The following is a 15,227-nucleotide window of genomic DNA, read 5'->3' as shown; positions in this document are numbered from 1 at the left end:
TACCAGGATGCTGCCTGGTCTGGAGGTTATTAGCTATGAGGAGAGGTTGGAGAAACTCGGATTGTTCTCACTAGAGCGACGGAGATTGAAGGGCAACTTGATAGAAGTTTACAAAATTATGAGTGGCATGGACAGAGTAGTCAGAGGCTTTTTCCCAGGGTGGACGAGTCAATTACTAGGGGGCATGGATTTAAGGTGAGAGGAGAAAACTATGTAGGAGATGTGCGGGGCAAGTTTTTTTATGCAGAGGGTATACTGAGTGTCTCGAATTCGCTGCCAGAGGAGGTGGTGGAAGCAGGTACGATAGTGGTGTTTAAGAGGCAGCTTGACAAATACATGAATAGGATGGGAATAGAGGGATACGGATCCAGAAAGTGCAAAACGTTTTAGTTGACGGGCAATATGATCGGCGCAGGATTGCAGGGCCGAAGGGCCTGTTCCTGTGCTGTACTTGTCTTTGTTCTTTGTTCTCCTGGAAGCAACCTGTACAAATTATTGCAGCCACCAGGACAGCTGGAAGAACTTAACTATTGTAGCAGGGATCTTCCAAACCAAGTATGAACCAGGAGAGTGGCATCATCTATCACATATAATAATGAATAGTAGTGAGGGCTGCTACCCTGGTATTGAAATGGGAAGAACTTGCAGTAAGGTAGCTCCTTTCACAGCCTCAGGACATCACAAAGCACTTTAGAGTCAATGAAGTACTTTCTGAAGTGAAGTCATTGTTGCTATGTAGGAAACACAGCAGCCAATTTACATACAGCATGAGCCCCACAAACCAAGAATGACCCGATAATCTGTTTTAGCTGTTGGTCCAGCAACAAATACTGGTCAGAACTCCAAGGAAATCTTCCCTGCTCTTCTTCAAAATAGGGCCTTACAATGTTTTATATGCACCAGGGAGGGCAGATAATCCAGTTTAATGCCTTATCCAAAGGATAGCACCTACAATAGGCACTGGAGCATCAGCCATTTGTGCTCAAGTCTCTGGAGGTGGGGGACAGGGGTTGAGGTGGGGGGCAGGGGTGGAGGGGGAGGCTTGATTCCACCATTTTCAGACTCCATGGTGAGACATGTACCACTGAGTCACATTCTACCTATTTCAGGTGAACACCCATGTTGTTAGGAATACCTTATCTATAAAACCTGAATCAAACAAAGAGTTCTCTCCACCATCCCATGTTCTTATCAGTTTTGACACAATCAAAAATCTGGGTCTTTTGGACTCCGCATTGTGAGGTCCTTCACAGCTCACAGCTGTCACCTATCCAGAATATGTCCTGCTGTCATTTACCACTGAGCCAGATTCCAATCCATGACTTAAGTAAGACTCCAGGCTGTGGTGGGAATAGGAGCATTAAAGAATAGATAGAATAGTACCACAGACAAGGATGGTATTAGAGGTGGCAGAAATATTAATTATTTTACCTCGGTGTTTACCAGGGAGTTAGGACAGGTAGATATGACATTGAATGATGAGATGAGCAATGTGATAGATAGTTAGCCATAGTCCATGAGGGGCCACAGGCATCTCTCTCCATTAGAGAGAGAGAAGTGGTTATATAGCTACAGGAGCACCGATCCAAACCAAACATGGGCAAGGCATGGAGACAGCCTTCCAAGTGCATTTAAAATAAAAAAAGGGGGTATTCTGAATGAACTAAACAAACTCAAAGAAGATAAAGCCCCTGGTCTGGATGGATTGCATCCACATATTTTTTAAAAGTGTAGGGAAGAATCAGGAGAGACATCAGTACGCTTATTTGATAATTGGTTAAAAAACACTGTAGTGCCAGAGGACTGGCTGATATCTAATGTAATTCTGTATTTAAGAAAGTGGGAATTATAGACCTGCCTGCTTAACCTCAGTACTAGGAAAAATAATGGAATCCCCATAGAGGAGAGAATAAAAAACAAGAATTGAGGAATAATAATGAATAGTCAGCATAGATTTCAAAAGGGAAAATCCTGCTTAACCAACATTATTGAATTTTGTGAGGATGTAACAGAGAGAGTAGACAACGGTGAATTGATGTAATTTATCTACATTTTCAAAAGGCCTTAATTAAGGGCCCCATCTTAGAATAACGAATAAGGTCAGAGAAGGTGGAGTAAGGAGACAGGTGGTAAAATGGATTGCTAGCTGATTTCAAGACAGGAAGCAGAGAGTGGGCATAAAGGGTAGTAATTTAGAGTGGCAGAAGGTGGGACCACTACTGTTTACAATTTACACTAAAGATTTGGACTTTGGAATCAAAAACACAGGGCAGAATCTCGTGGCGATGATGGGGGTCTTGCCTGGCGCCTGCAGAGCCAGAGAGAGACCCGTGTAGCTTCCTTTGGGGAAGGCCCGTCCAAATCATGAGACAATCAGGCAGTTGAGAGGCCAGTGCAGGACCTTTCCCTGGTATCAAGGCCCCAGGAGTGGAGATCCTGCCTGCTGAAAGCTGCCAGCCAATTAGAGGGAGGCAGCTCTTTTCAACAACAGCCACCAGGGTCTCAGAGCTACAGAGCAACCCAGGCCACAGTTAAGTTATGGTGGGAGGGGTTTTGTAGGGTGGGGTTCTCGGGGTAGGGACGTGTGAGGGTGTTGTAGGGGGGTCGGCAGCAGGGGCATGGGGGTGGCTTTCAGCAGGCTGCCCTTCCCAATGCTGGGTCCCTCGATCAGGCAGTGAGTGCCTTTGAAGGAGGGAACCCACCCCCAGCCAGAAGACGACGATCAGCCCGCACTGGTTTACTTGTCATACACACCATATGGCAACAGGCCCACCCACAACTGGGTTAATAGCGGTGGGATGAGGCCCTTAAGTGGTCATTAAATGGTCACTTAGGAGCCTCAATTGATGTTGAGGTGCAAAGGTTGACTATGGGCTTTCCCGCCACAGATTTAATCGGGGTAGACTTAGGAAGGCAGTGGAGTGTTCATCCGTCACTCTCCCCACCTCCAAACGTGCCACTAGAGAGAGGAGAAGAATTTCTAAAATTGAGGATGACACCAAATTGGGAGGATAATCAATACTGAGGTGGACTGCAACAAATTACAGGAGGACCTTAATGCACCTGCAGAATGGGCAAATAGTTGGCAAATGAAGTTCAACACAGGTAAATGTGAAGTAGGAAGAAAAGGGAAGTCACTTATTACTTGGAAGATGCAAGTGTAGGTGGAGTAGAAAACAAAGAGATCTCAGTAAGAGTCACAGGTTATTAGCAAAACCACAAAAAAAACAAACAAACCAAGCACTATGTTTTATTTCCAACAGGACAGAATTGAAAAGTACGGAAGTTATGCTAAACCTATATCAAACCTTGGTTAGATCACATTTCAGAGCACTGAGTGCAGTTCCGGTGGCTATATTATAGAAAGGATATAGAGGCACTGGAGAGGATGCAGAGAAGATTTACAAGGATCATACCAGAAGTGTCTGGGTGTACATATCAGGAAAGATTGACAGGCTGGGCCCATTTCCTCTTGAGGAAAGAATGCTGAGGGTGGCTGAATAGAAATAACGAAAATTATGAAAAGTGCTGATAGAGTGGAGACAGACAGAGTATTTCCTCTTGCGGGAAAGACCATATCTCAAGACCATCAATATAAGATAGTCACCAAGAAATACAATCGGGAATTTAGAAGAAACATCTTTACCTAAAGAGTGGTGAGAATGTGGGACTCGCCACCACAGGGAGTGGTTGTGTTGAATGGTTTGGATGCATTTAAGGAGAAGTCAGACAAGCATTTAAGGGAGAAGGGAATAAAGGATTACGATGTTAATTTAGGTAAGGAAAGGAGAAAGGAGGCCCAAGTGAAACCTAAATACTGCCATGGATTGGTTGGGCTGAATGGCCTGTTTCAGTGCCATTTATCCTATATAATCCCATGTAATCAGTGTCAGGAACCAAGTCATGTGTGTTACATTAATACGTTTACAAGAGGTTGAACAGGAATTTTCCAGATTCTTTTTCCCTAATTAGCTCAGGTATTTATCTGGTTCTCTGCTCTCACAGGAGACTGAAAATTACTATTAAATTCTGAACAGTCAACTTCACCAAGATTGGGAGTTGGCTCATCCACATGTTCAACTAAGTCACCCTGTAGTTGCAAAATATCCTTCTGGCCAATTCAGTGACAATGTTTCTTTCTAGAAGTTATAATTATATGAAGCTGGGCTGAATGGCCCTTTGTATGCTGTAAATTCAATGTAAAATAAATGCGCAAATTACATGGAACAGTGATATAAAGAAGCTTTATGTCTCAACCATATCTGGAAAGGTCTTGCCAAGTTAGTTCTTGAAAATCTGCTGAGCAAGATTGGTGGTTTCTACGTACTACCAACTCCTAGAAACTAATCACTGAACAAATCAACAAACCAGGCCGGTGGTTGACGTCAGTCATTAGATTTTCTAGTTTTATGCCAGTTGAGAAATTCCAGAACGTTCTGATATTGATCTGCAGATCTTTTGATGACAATGGCAATTAAATTAACCGGATCTTAATCCTATTAGATTTAAACGATTGTGTGATCCATGAAAAAAACATTTGCCTAAACCTGTTTCTGCTTATTTATAAATGTGCAGAACAATGATATAAAACCAAGGCATCACGGAGATATAACTCTTTTGGCTGATTACCAACATAACTACTAGTTACCAAATTAGTAGCTGCATCAGGCCATTCGGCCCCTCGAGTATCTTTTGGAGTGTGCAAGCAATTTGCTGAGGTACGCAACCTCTAAAGTTTTTTACTCAACCCTGCATGTGTGGTAAATTAAAGGGGCAACTTGTGCACAGCTTATGCAAAGACTTTTGGGCTGCTTCAGCCATGCAGCTTAGAAGGAATACAGCCCTTCACACTGTTCAATGCACTAAATATTTACTAGGTACTCTCTTGAAGGAGCAGTCCTATAAATTCAAGAGTCAGACCCTGAAATATCTGAGCTCCAGGAGAGTAGAAGGAAAGATTTCCACTGGAGGTCAAGGATTGGGATAGCCCCATTTTTGGGGCTCTTTAAATCCGAGCGGTGGGGGAAGGATGGTGTGCGTGAATTCCAAATTCAGGCCAGCTGAGAGACTTGAGAAAGCTCCAAACCTCATGTTTCCTACATCAGGAAACACTTCAAATAAAGTACTTCACTAGCTGTAAAGTGTTTTGGAGTGTCCAGTGGTCGTTAAAGGCAACATATAAATGCAAGTCATTCTTTTACATACAGGACATAACAGAAACTTGCAGCTAATACAAAGATATACATTAGTAAAATTTAATGACTACAGACTTATCACATCTGATGTAAAGAAAGTAGGCTCTTCCATTCATTAGTTGATTTTACTGGATACCAATACACTTTTGTCTTGTGATTTTAATTCCTTTCTTTTGCTTTAGTACTGAAGGATTTTACGTCATCTTGTTCCTTAACCATATTTGACTTTTATTAATTCCTCTCATTAATGTGAATACTCTTGTCTACTTCTATCTTTGGTCAGTAATAACCATTGGTGTTTTACAAATTAGAAGCCTCTTCCATTTTCTAATCCAATTCCATTTATGGCTATATTTATGCTCTCTCTCGGGAATGGACTGCATGAAAGGGTGGTAGAAGAAGATTCACTAGTAACTTTCAAAAGGGGATTTGGTGAATACTGGAAAAGATTTTCAGGGTAATTAGGAAGAGCAGGGAAGTTCAAAAAATTGGATAGCTCTTTCAAAGAGCTGTAACAGGCATGATGGGCTGAATGGCCTCCTTCTGCATTGTATGATTCTATGAAGAGGTCCAAGTATTTTTTTTAGGTATCGTATTTACATAACAAGGCTACATAAGACTTTACTTCATTTTTCCATGTATAAGGTTCAAAGACTGCACTCAGTGCAATACTGGTGCAGGATTAGATAGTACTAGGCACAGCTGCGGTGCCCTTTACTCCAATGCTCCCTATGCCCTCACCCAATCTAAGCCGGGAAAGGCACCATGGGCCAAATAGTTTCATTCTTCATAGTACAACTCTTCCTCTATAAGCTGTATTAGCAGATGCCACAACACATACATGAATCAGTAATGTCATTCATATTCAGTCAAACATGTTACTCTCGAGGCTCAACTGCTCATAGTTAATGTCCTACCTGGCAGATGCAAAAGCCCGATTGACTCTCTCCTCCAGTCCACTTGATCCAACAGCCTTCCATGTCAACCAGAATTTGAAAGCGTCAGCCCTTCGGCTGCATTGGATCGACTTGTCACCTTTATCATAATCAACATTGTAGAACTTATCCTGTTGGAAGAGGTACATAGCCTGACCACAGTGGCATCTGTCAATCAAGCCCTGAAAATGAGAAGCCAGATATGAATAAATACATTAAATACTGATGAAAAGATTATTGATCTTTACTGAATAAATCAGCACTCTTGTAAATATACCAAGCTTTTCACTAATTCAAGAGTTTCTTTGGTTGCAGTCCTGACATTCTAGGTAGAACTAATGCTATCTTTATAACTCTCACTGGTAAAATCCCTAATACTACACTTGTTTCTAGAGCACGAATCCTTCTAGCTTCTCTCCAATCCTATTTGGTTTCCTGGGTCCACTCATGGGCCACAGGGCAGATAATTTCCTATCAAGTCTTTACCAGTGTTGTTCGAAACTATTCAAAACTCCACCCATATTTTCAAGCTTGGCTTTTCGTGCCATAAACTATTCATCTCAGATCCCTGCTAATGATCTCTTGTATCTCTTAAGTGAGGAAAGAAGGGCCAGGAGATCCCTGTTTAAGTTTATCTTAGCTACTTGGCTAGGCTCTGTGGAATGTTTCCAGTGACTAGGTGGGGCATTACAGTGTCATTTTACCTCCGTGACCCCAGTTAAAATTCATACCAGGCTAATAGGATGAAAGCCTCCTCTTCCTGCTGCCTGGGAAGGTCCTTTGAGAAATTAGTTGGAGCAACCTCAATTCAGCTTCATGCACACAGCTGCCTACAATTCAGCACAAATTGGGATTAAAGAACTATCTCAGTCAGGGAGACATTAAGAAAAAATAGCATGGGGAAGACAACTCTGAGGCTGGGTTTATGGTACACTGTTAGGCAAAGAGTAAGGGGAGCCATATTGTGCACTTAGTAGTAATCAAGGTGGCACTAGATAGGGAAAAACAGGAGCATCCCACTTCCATAGCCTTGAGTGATGATTGCAAAGAAGCTCATCAGAAGGAAGACATCAATGTGATGGATCATATTACAAACCTATGAGAGTGCTGGATGGGAACTAGAAGGAAAATAGTTTTTGTGCATATCCATCTGTATATGTTTGTGGGCAAGGGAAGAAATATGACTCTTGGCATAAAATATAAAATTTTATATATTAATTAGATAAATTCTGAGGTCAGAGATAAATTATAAATATTATGCCCCGTAGCCAATGTATATTTTATATACTGAAAATTGTATATTTCCAGGCACTTCCTGTCAACTATTTCATTTGAAGTTCTTATGTCCACATGTGTAATGGCAACTGCCTGTGTCAAGCTGTCAAGATCTAATTACACTTTCCTGTCACAGCACCATCACTGGTGGGAGTGTTAATTACAGCATAACAAGCTCACATAGGCAATTTCTATTTTAAATGTGGACACAGAAATATAAATGCAGGACAGAATATAAGACGTATCTCCTGTCACCCCTGAAGACCTAATTTAGTCTTGACTCCCTATATTTAATACCATGGGAAGCCGACTAGTTTTCATAAATCATGACTTAACTAGAAAGATCTGTATATTCCTAAAGATTTTCTCCGTGTGGCTATGCCTGCATCACTCAGTCCCCTTCAAAAGCAAAGGCTATTCTTAATCAGAACAACTCACACAGTTCACTGGGGTTCAAAATACATGGGGGCAGCGTGCAAATTCATCCTCAAAAGCCACCAAAAAGCCCACAAAAAAAATCAATGACATGGGTGACAAATGAGAGAAAAGTCACCGCCATACATGGGAGAGACAGAATCGGTGGGGAGCTGCTCCTCCAATCGCAGATTCTGTCTCCCTAGTACTCACTGCCCCAGCTCCTCCAATCACAGGTTCCGCTCTCCCGATCTTCCTGCTCAAGAGACAGAACCTATGGCTGGAGGAACAGCAAGGGTGGGAGAGAGGAAGCCTGTGATTGAAGGAGCTGGAGCTGGAGCTGGCCAGTCCTGCTGCTGCCATCACTCTAAGTCCAAACCCAGATGAGAGGGAGCAGGATAGCAACAATCAGCAGAGGCCTCACATGACGACGCTTATACAAGGTGCCCTGGTTGAGGCCGGGACCTGGCTCAGGCTGAAGGGATGACCAGGCCAGGGTTGGAAATGCCACTGGGAAAGAGAAGTAGCAGCAGGAGGGATGGACACAGGCCGAGGAGATGGAGAAACAGCAGGGCCTCCACCAGCTCTCAAATTCTTTTAAAGATACTGACACCTTGGTCTGCACAGAGACTCTAAAGAGGATGAGTGATTTTGACCACCCATGTAGCATGGAGCTGGAGTACAGCTGCATTTGGAAACAGAGGTGTTTGAAAGGTTTTCGGCATCAAAAGAAGGACAGTGGCGAGTGGTACAAACAATAGACAATCTCAAGGAATTTATGGCTGCCCAGTGAATTGATGGTGGTGCTGTTGGCTGCAATATTACTGGTGAATTTGTGCCTGAACTTTTTTATATATTACTTAAATTGATTTTAAAACTTACCTTAACTTAACTGACTGTGATGGGAGTTGGCTTTTATAAATCATTAATAATAATGGTTTGTAGCAAGATGTGAAGAACTGGATAAATATTCGAAAGGAAAAAATTTTGCAGGAAAAGGTAGGCGGGTGTGGGGGTTAATTTGACAGCTCTATGTCCGAGAGTTGACACAGGCACGATGAGCCAAATGGCCTCCTTCTGTGCCGTAACATTCTATGATTTATATGATTTCCAATAGCCAGCATATCTTTATCTGTTTCTATCTTTGTGTACAAACTTTCAATATCTATTGTATAAAGCAAGGCACTCGGGGGTATGGTTAGTGAGTTAACCACCTCTATAAAGTGATATGTGTCTTTAATGTAACTAGGGTGGTTCTGTGCAACCTATGTCTCATTAAATCATGGATGATCACGTGAGGAGGTGCACTAGCTTGGTAAAAACACTAAGACACTGAAATGTGAAGTATATGTGAATTAGACAATTCATTATCTGATGGTTAGCTACAGGATTATTTTGTGTATATTTCCCCTGTTGCACAGTTGGACCTTCGGAAGCCAGTATCCTGACATGTTTGTCAGCACTCAATTAAAGCAAAAGTGTTGACGAGAAAGAAACTTGAAATTGGCAGGACAAAACCAAAGAAAGCTGGAGAGTGCTAACTGATTATAATTAATTTTTAAAAGGGGCTGCAGATGCGAGATTCGTTTCCGATAAGTTATCTTGTGCCAAGCAGTTAGAATTTCCATTTTGGAAACGGAGTATGGGTTATTTGTTCATAAAAAATTTGAAAAAATCCTACTTATAGATTCGAAGTTTTAAAAAACAATATATATGTGTGTGTATATATATATATATATATATATATATATTTATACACACACACACACAGTCTTTGGCAATTGTGCTACTTATCCACCTAAAGAAAGAAACCCTAAAAAAATCAACACAAACACAAAAGGTAATGTTACTACGTGACTGCATCACCTAATAAAGGAGTCAGGAAGAATGAAAAAGGAGCCACTGAAAACCAAAAAGTAACTCCCGAAAATCAAAAATTAGCCCACAAGAAAATCTCAAGAAGTGCCCTTGAAATAGAAAATTATTTTGACCCTGCAGTTCACTCATGTGACTCTTTCAATCATCACAATATTGTGGATTTGAAGCAACAGTTCAGAAACTTATGAAATGATAGCAACGTGAACCTGAGAGATGGTATGAAAAACTGCAGGCTAAACATAATCACATACAAACTGGCAGGGCATGAGGACAGCAGTACGATTGAACTAGGTTTTAATCCCAAAGCAATATTTCTGTGGCACTTTTACAATCTCTTTAGTTTCAAGAGTGTCACCTATAGTCTTCTATTGGTAACAGATAGCACAGGATGTTTAATTGAGACTAATAGGTAATTAGGATCAATTATCTAAATAACAGTGGATCAACCATTAACAAAGGCAATATCAAGTTATTCTGGAGTAAGGTAGGAGTTGGCAGGAGTGACTACACAGAAGGTAATATGCAGTGGGATTGGTTGCTGTCTTTGGATTTCTGTCACAGGAAGAAATGACCTCAGTATATGTATTGCAAGCCCTTCCCAATGTCTCGAGGGAGTTTCCGAGCAAACTTGTGTAACCGCATTGGATATGGTGGAAGTTAATGAGACACTAAGGCCTGAATTTTGGCTGTTGCATTGGGAGTGCAGGGACGGGAGAATTCTTGGCTCCGCAAGCCCAAAGTCTGCAATCATAAGTAAAAATAATGATGGTGGTGGGGTGTTAGGGGGGTTGGGGGAGCTGTTTCCATTCTGTGCTGAATTAACTGATCTCTGCTGTGGCCACAGTAGAAGGCCTTACAATATATTTCAGCATATATGGGATAAAGAAAACAAAACCTCTGTCAGGGATCCTACTCCCAATAGCTACTCAGTGGCACTTCCTAGGTGTTGAACGAGGAGAGGATCAGTCTGATCACAAACAGTTAACCTGTCTGGAAATGGCCACTTGAGATGTGACAAAACTGTTGGTGCCTGGGGTGTGAATGGGCAGCAGCCTCAAGAGTGAAGGGAGGAGAAAAAAAACAAATGAGTAAGAAGATCGACAAGAATTATATTTTAATAATAAAAGGAAAGCAATATCCCTTTAATTACTGACTTTTGCAAGATGTTGTTAAATTCTTATTTAATTCATGGCATTCACAGAACAAAGATAGCTGAACAAAACAGCCAAAGCTGACACCAGTTAAAGGTGTCCATGGAACTGTTGCTTCAAACTTCAACTACTGTTTGTAAAGAGGCTAAAGGGGCCTGGCTGAATTCACTCCTCTCTGGCACTGCTTAATGAAGCTAGCATTAGGTTTCACAATTAATTTTTTATCATGCAACCATTATCAAATAACAAAGGTGCATTGCAATTACATTACAATTTAAATATGTACATATTCTCTGAGTGGACCCTGCCCACCTGATTAATTTGAATAATATATACAATCTTGCCTTTCATTACAAAAAATGTTCAACTATTCACTTGAATATAATTGGCACCAACTAAGTACAAGACAAAGGGCTTTGTACTATAAGCAACAAGCCATCAGTGACGTGATCAGTGAGGCAGGACACCCAGTTATTATTAAACTGATTCTATTATATATGGCTATTCCGCGTTCACGAGCATAAACACTGACTATCAGTGGACTTTGATCATGGGGGGTGAGGGCATTGGGGTGGGGCCATCACAACCAAGCCAGATTATATTGTCAGGAAGATATAATAATGTTATTGGAATTTATTGTAAAATAGTGGTACCTGTGTCTGTATGTATGTGTGTGACTTAATTGGATTAAAGGCAGCTGGTCTGGAGGCATGGAGGAAGTTTAGAATGTAGGGTGTAAAAGGATATTGGCATTTTTAAATAAATCAGGCTAGATTGTTTTCAAAGGAGGGGTGAAATGTGTCACTTAGCCAGGTGAAGTTTAGAAACAGTGGGAAAAATATTCCAGCCATTGCGGGGGAGGGGGGAGCACAGGAACAGGAGCAGGCGCGGGCAGGCATTTTACATGGGCAGGCCAATTAAAGTCCACCCAGCGTGACGTCCGCCAGGAAGTGCTATGCGCTCCCTGTGCAGGCAGGGGGATTCCCTCAGCCAAGGGTGCGCTCTTTCACACATATGCATGAAAGAATGCACTGATCCTCCTGAGGCTAAGCACTGCCTCGGGGAGATCAGCTCCAAATTAAAAATTGTTAAACAAATGATAGCAAGATTTCCCTGATATGTCCCCTCATGTGACACTGTCACATGAGTTGGGACATGTCCATAACTTTTATTGAAACCTTTATTAGATATTTAAAAACCCTCCTGAAACCCGGCGGATGAGGTTTCAATGCTTTTTCTGAAGCCTGCCAGGGCTCCCAGCCCACCTGCCAACCTTAAGGTTGGACGGGCAGGTCCGCGAATGAGGTTAATTACGTTTTCAATGGCCTCAATAGGCAGCTAATTCGGCTGTGCCCCCACCAACCTGAAAATGGAAATGACACGGGGTGACATCGGGAGTTCCACCTGACGCCATTCCGTCCCCCGCTCGCCGACCAAAAGACCCTGCCCAGTGTTTATTTTTTCCCAAAGATTACTAGTAAAATTGGTACTATGATAATTTTTATGACCAGGGAGGTAGAGTCCTAAGCCATAGTGAAACAATGGGAATTTGCATTCAAAGGGGAAAATATGTATAAAAGACTGAAGGCTGTGTGTAAGAATAAGCATTTTAAAATCTAACAAGTGTGAAAAGCCTTCAGCATCTAAGCCTCAAGCTACAAAGAACTGAAGTTTGGATTGTATTGTTCAGGGTATCGTGTTTCTTTGCCTGGGTCTTTTAAAATCTATGGGCAGGGTCTTCCGGTCGGCGAGCAGGGGCGGGGCCCACTCACCGGCTCGTAAATTGACGCGAGATGACGTCGGGCGGAACTCCTGACATCACCCGCGTCATTTCCATTTTCACGTCGGCGGAGGCGCACCCGCTGACCTGTCAACGGCCTATTGAGGCCAATGAAAAACTAATTAAGGTCATTAATGGACCTGCCTGTCCAACCTTAAGGTTGGCGGGCAGGCCGGGAGCCCTGGCAGACTTTGGAAAAAGCATGAAACCTCATCCATGGGCGGGATGAGGTTTCATAAGGGTATTTAAATTTTTATTAAATCTTTCAATAAAAGTTATGGACATGTCCCAACTCATGAGACAGTGTCACATGAGGGGACATGTCAGGGAAATTTTTTTTATCATTTCCATTAAAAATTTTAATTCCGAGCCAATCTCCCTGAAGCAGCACCTAGCCTCAGGGAGATCTGTGCGTGCCTTTGCGTGCATGCACAAAAGAGCGCACTCCCGGCTGTGGGAATCCCCCCCCCCCCCCCCGCCTGCACAGGGAGCGCATAGTGCTTCCTGGCGGATGTCATAAAGTGGCGGCACGCCCCAGGGCGCCGATCGGAGGCGCACCTTCCTGCGCTTCCCCCCACCCCCGCCGCATGGGGCAAAAATTTTCCCTATGTGTCCTACTGTTGCCTCAACGGAGGTGTAACAAGGAGTCAGATTAAATAAATTAAATTTAGAAGTTATATATGTCTACAAATTACTACTATATGTGCTTAAAATCATTTATTTTATTAATAAATGTTTAATTCAGTTTTGTAAAAACCTATAAGGCTCAGTGGTCTTATTACTACTGAATTCAAAGCCCGCATCTCGAAACATACAAATTGAAAAAATTAGCTGTGGCAGTTGTCTCAAGTTTCCCTCTGGGATTTGAACAACTCAGCATTTACCATCAGCTGTGCCATAACAATATCTTCACACACATGGGAGAATTTTCTCCCCGTTATGTGGGCTGGGTGGAAGCGGGCGCACAGCTGATCACTGCCCGTGATCAGCTATGCGCCACCATTTTACGTGGGAGGGCCAATTAAGGGAGAGGGGATGAGGGAGAGTTGGGTCCTGTGCTCTTGTGCATGCACGCGAAAGAGCACAGAACTGCCTCAGGGAGATTATTTTCATTACGAAAACTTCAAAAAATAGAAGAAATTATTCAGACATGTCCCCTCATGTGACAGTGTCACATGAGCTGGGACATGTCAATGAATTATAATAAAAAGTTTTATTTGATTTATAAAGCCTTCATGAAACCTCATCCCACCCGTGGATGAGGTTCCATGATAAATGCGAAGGCCGCCTGGGCTCTTCGCCCATCCGCCAACCTTGAGGTTGGATGGGCAGCCCTGTTAACTCTTTCCATTGGCTGTTAAATGGCCTTAATAGGCCTTCGACAGTTCAGCAGGCACGCAGCCAACTCCGGTGTGCGCCTGCCAAACTGAAGATCGGAATGACGTGCAGTGATGTCAGGACACATGCCTGACGCACCGCGCATCATTCTGCGCATCGGCAAGTGGGGCCTGTCTCCACATGCTGACCAGAAGATTCAGGCCACAGGTTCAAATGTAAAGTGTTGGAAAAGTGACCAGGAGCTGGAACTTGACCTTTTCCTTCCTAGCACAAGGGGTGACCTATCTTAACATGAAGTCAACAATATGACTTTGATCAGTTGAATCCTGACGTGCAATGGAACTCATGCATAGCTATTCTGGGGAAACACTGGCAGCAAATCTGGAGTAAGCATTCCAGAATTTTTCAAAGACCAGGTTGAAGTCCAAGTGGGAAAACCCACAACTGTGATCAGTGATTAGGTTCCAAGATTTGTTGACACAGTTTAAATGCATTCAGTAACTTGACCCATTTCCAGGATTTATCTGTATATATTTTCCAATTTTGGGAAGCAAACTATGAATGCATTTACTATCACAGAAGTGCAGGGAACAGGCTGTTACAGTGCCAAAACTAGTGCAGAAACAGGTCAACAATCTTTTCATTTGTCTGGCTTCATGTATGTGGTGTGTACTCGATTGGTTCCGGTGGGAATACTCCCATGCTGACTTTGGTTCTTCTTCTGCAAAACTAGTTGAATTATAATTCTCTTGGGTGCCAGCAACCAAAAGTTTAAAATGGTCACTTGACAAAAGTGTGTGAAAATGAGTAAGGACAGTGTCATAAATCCCTATACTTGTGTCCCAGGCGAACGAAAGCTGACACTTTCCAAAGGATTTAGCAAGTAGAGGCACGTGTCAGCTCATTAACATTTCCTTTGGTCTGGATTGGGTTCCAAATGCTTCCCGTAAGCCTTGGTAATGAATACTCACTGTGTTGTCCTTCAGAAGAAAAGCACAGCACTGGATACCAGCCATCAGCATCTTGTGTGGATTCCAGGCAACCGAGTCAGCCCTGAAGAAGGTAAATAGAGCATGCCATTCAACTAGGGGAATCAATCAAAACATTGCTCTTACTCTGCAATTACTAGACAGGGCCAGAACCATATGAAGGAGATGGAAGTGCTGCCTCATTATTAAGCAGTGTTGTCAGGAGGATGTATGGGAGATAAGGATTTAAAGAGCTCAGTAGAGACCTCAAAGGTGGATGGTGGATGATTAGG

The 15,227-nt window shown here is 42.6% G+C and overlaps 1 protein-coding gene across 1 annotated transcript in view; it reads right to left on the bottom strand.

The window, feature by feature from the left end:
• LOC121276368 (acidic amino acid decarboxylase GADL1-like) overlaps positions 1-15,227 on the bottom strand; it is a 97,911-nt gene that overhangs the window by 27,831 nt on the left and 54,853 nt on the right. The window contains exons 11-12 of the mRNA XM_041184696.1: positions 14,938-15,019; positions 6,113-6,312 (exon numbers count right to left, since the gene is read on the bottom strand). Coding sequence (XP_041040630.1) covers positions 6,113-6,312; positions 14,938-15,019 — 282 coding nt within the window. The remainder of the gene's footprint in view (positions 1-6,112; positions 6,313-14,937; positions 15,020-15,227) is intronic.

This window comes from Carcharodon carcharias, chromosome 3 (genome assembly GCF_017639515.1).
Source record: "Carcharodon carcharias isolate sCarCar2 chromosome 3, sCarCar2.pri, whole genome shotgun sequence".
Lineage (NCBI taxonomy): Eukaryota > Metazoa > Chordata > Chondrichthyes > Lamniformes > Lamnidae > Carcharodon > Carcharodon carcharias.
Note: the sequence above shows the minus strand (reverse complement) of the source record. Positions and strands in the feature narration are given on the sequence as shown.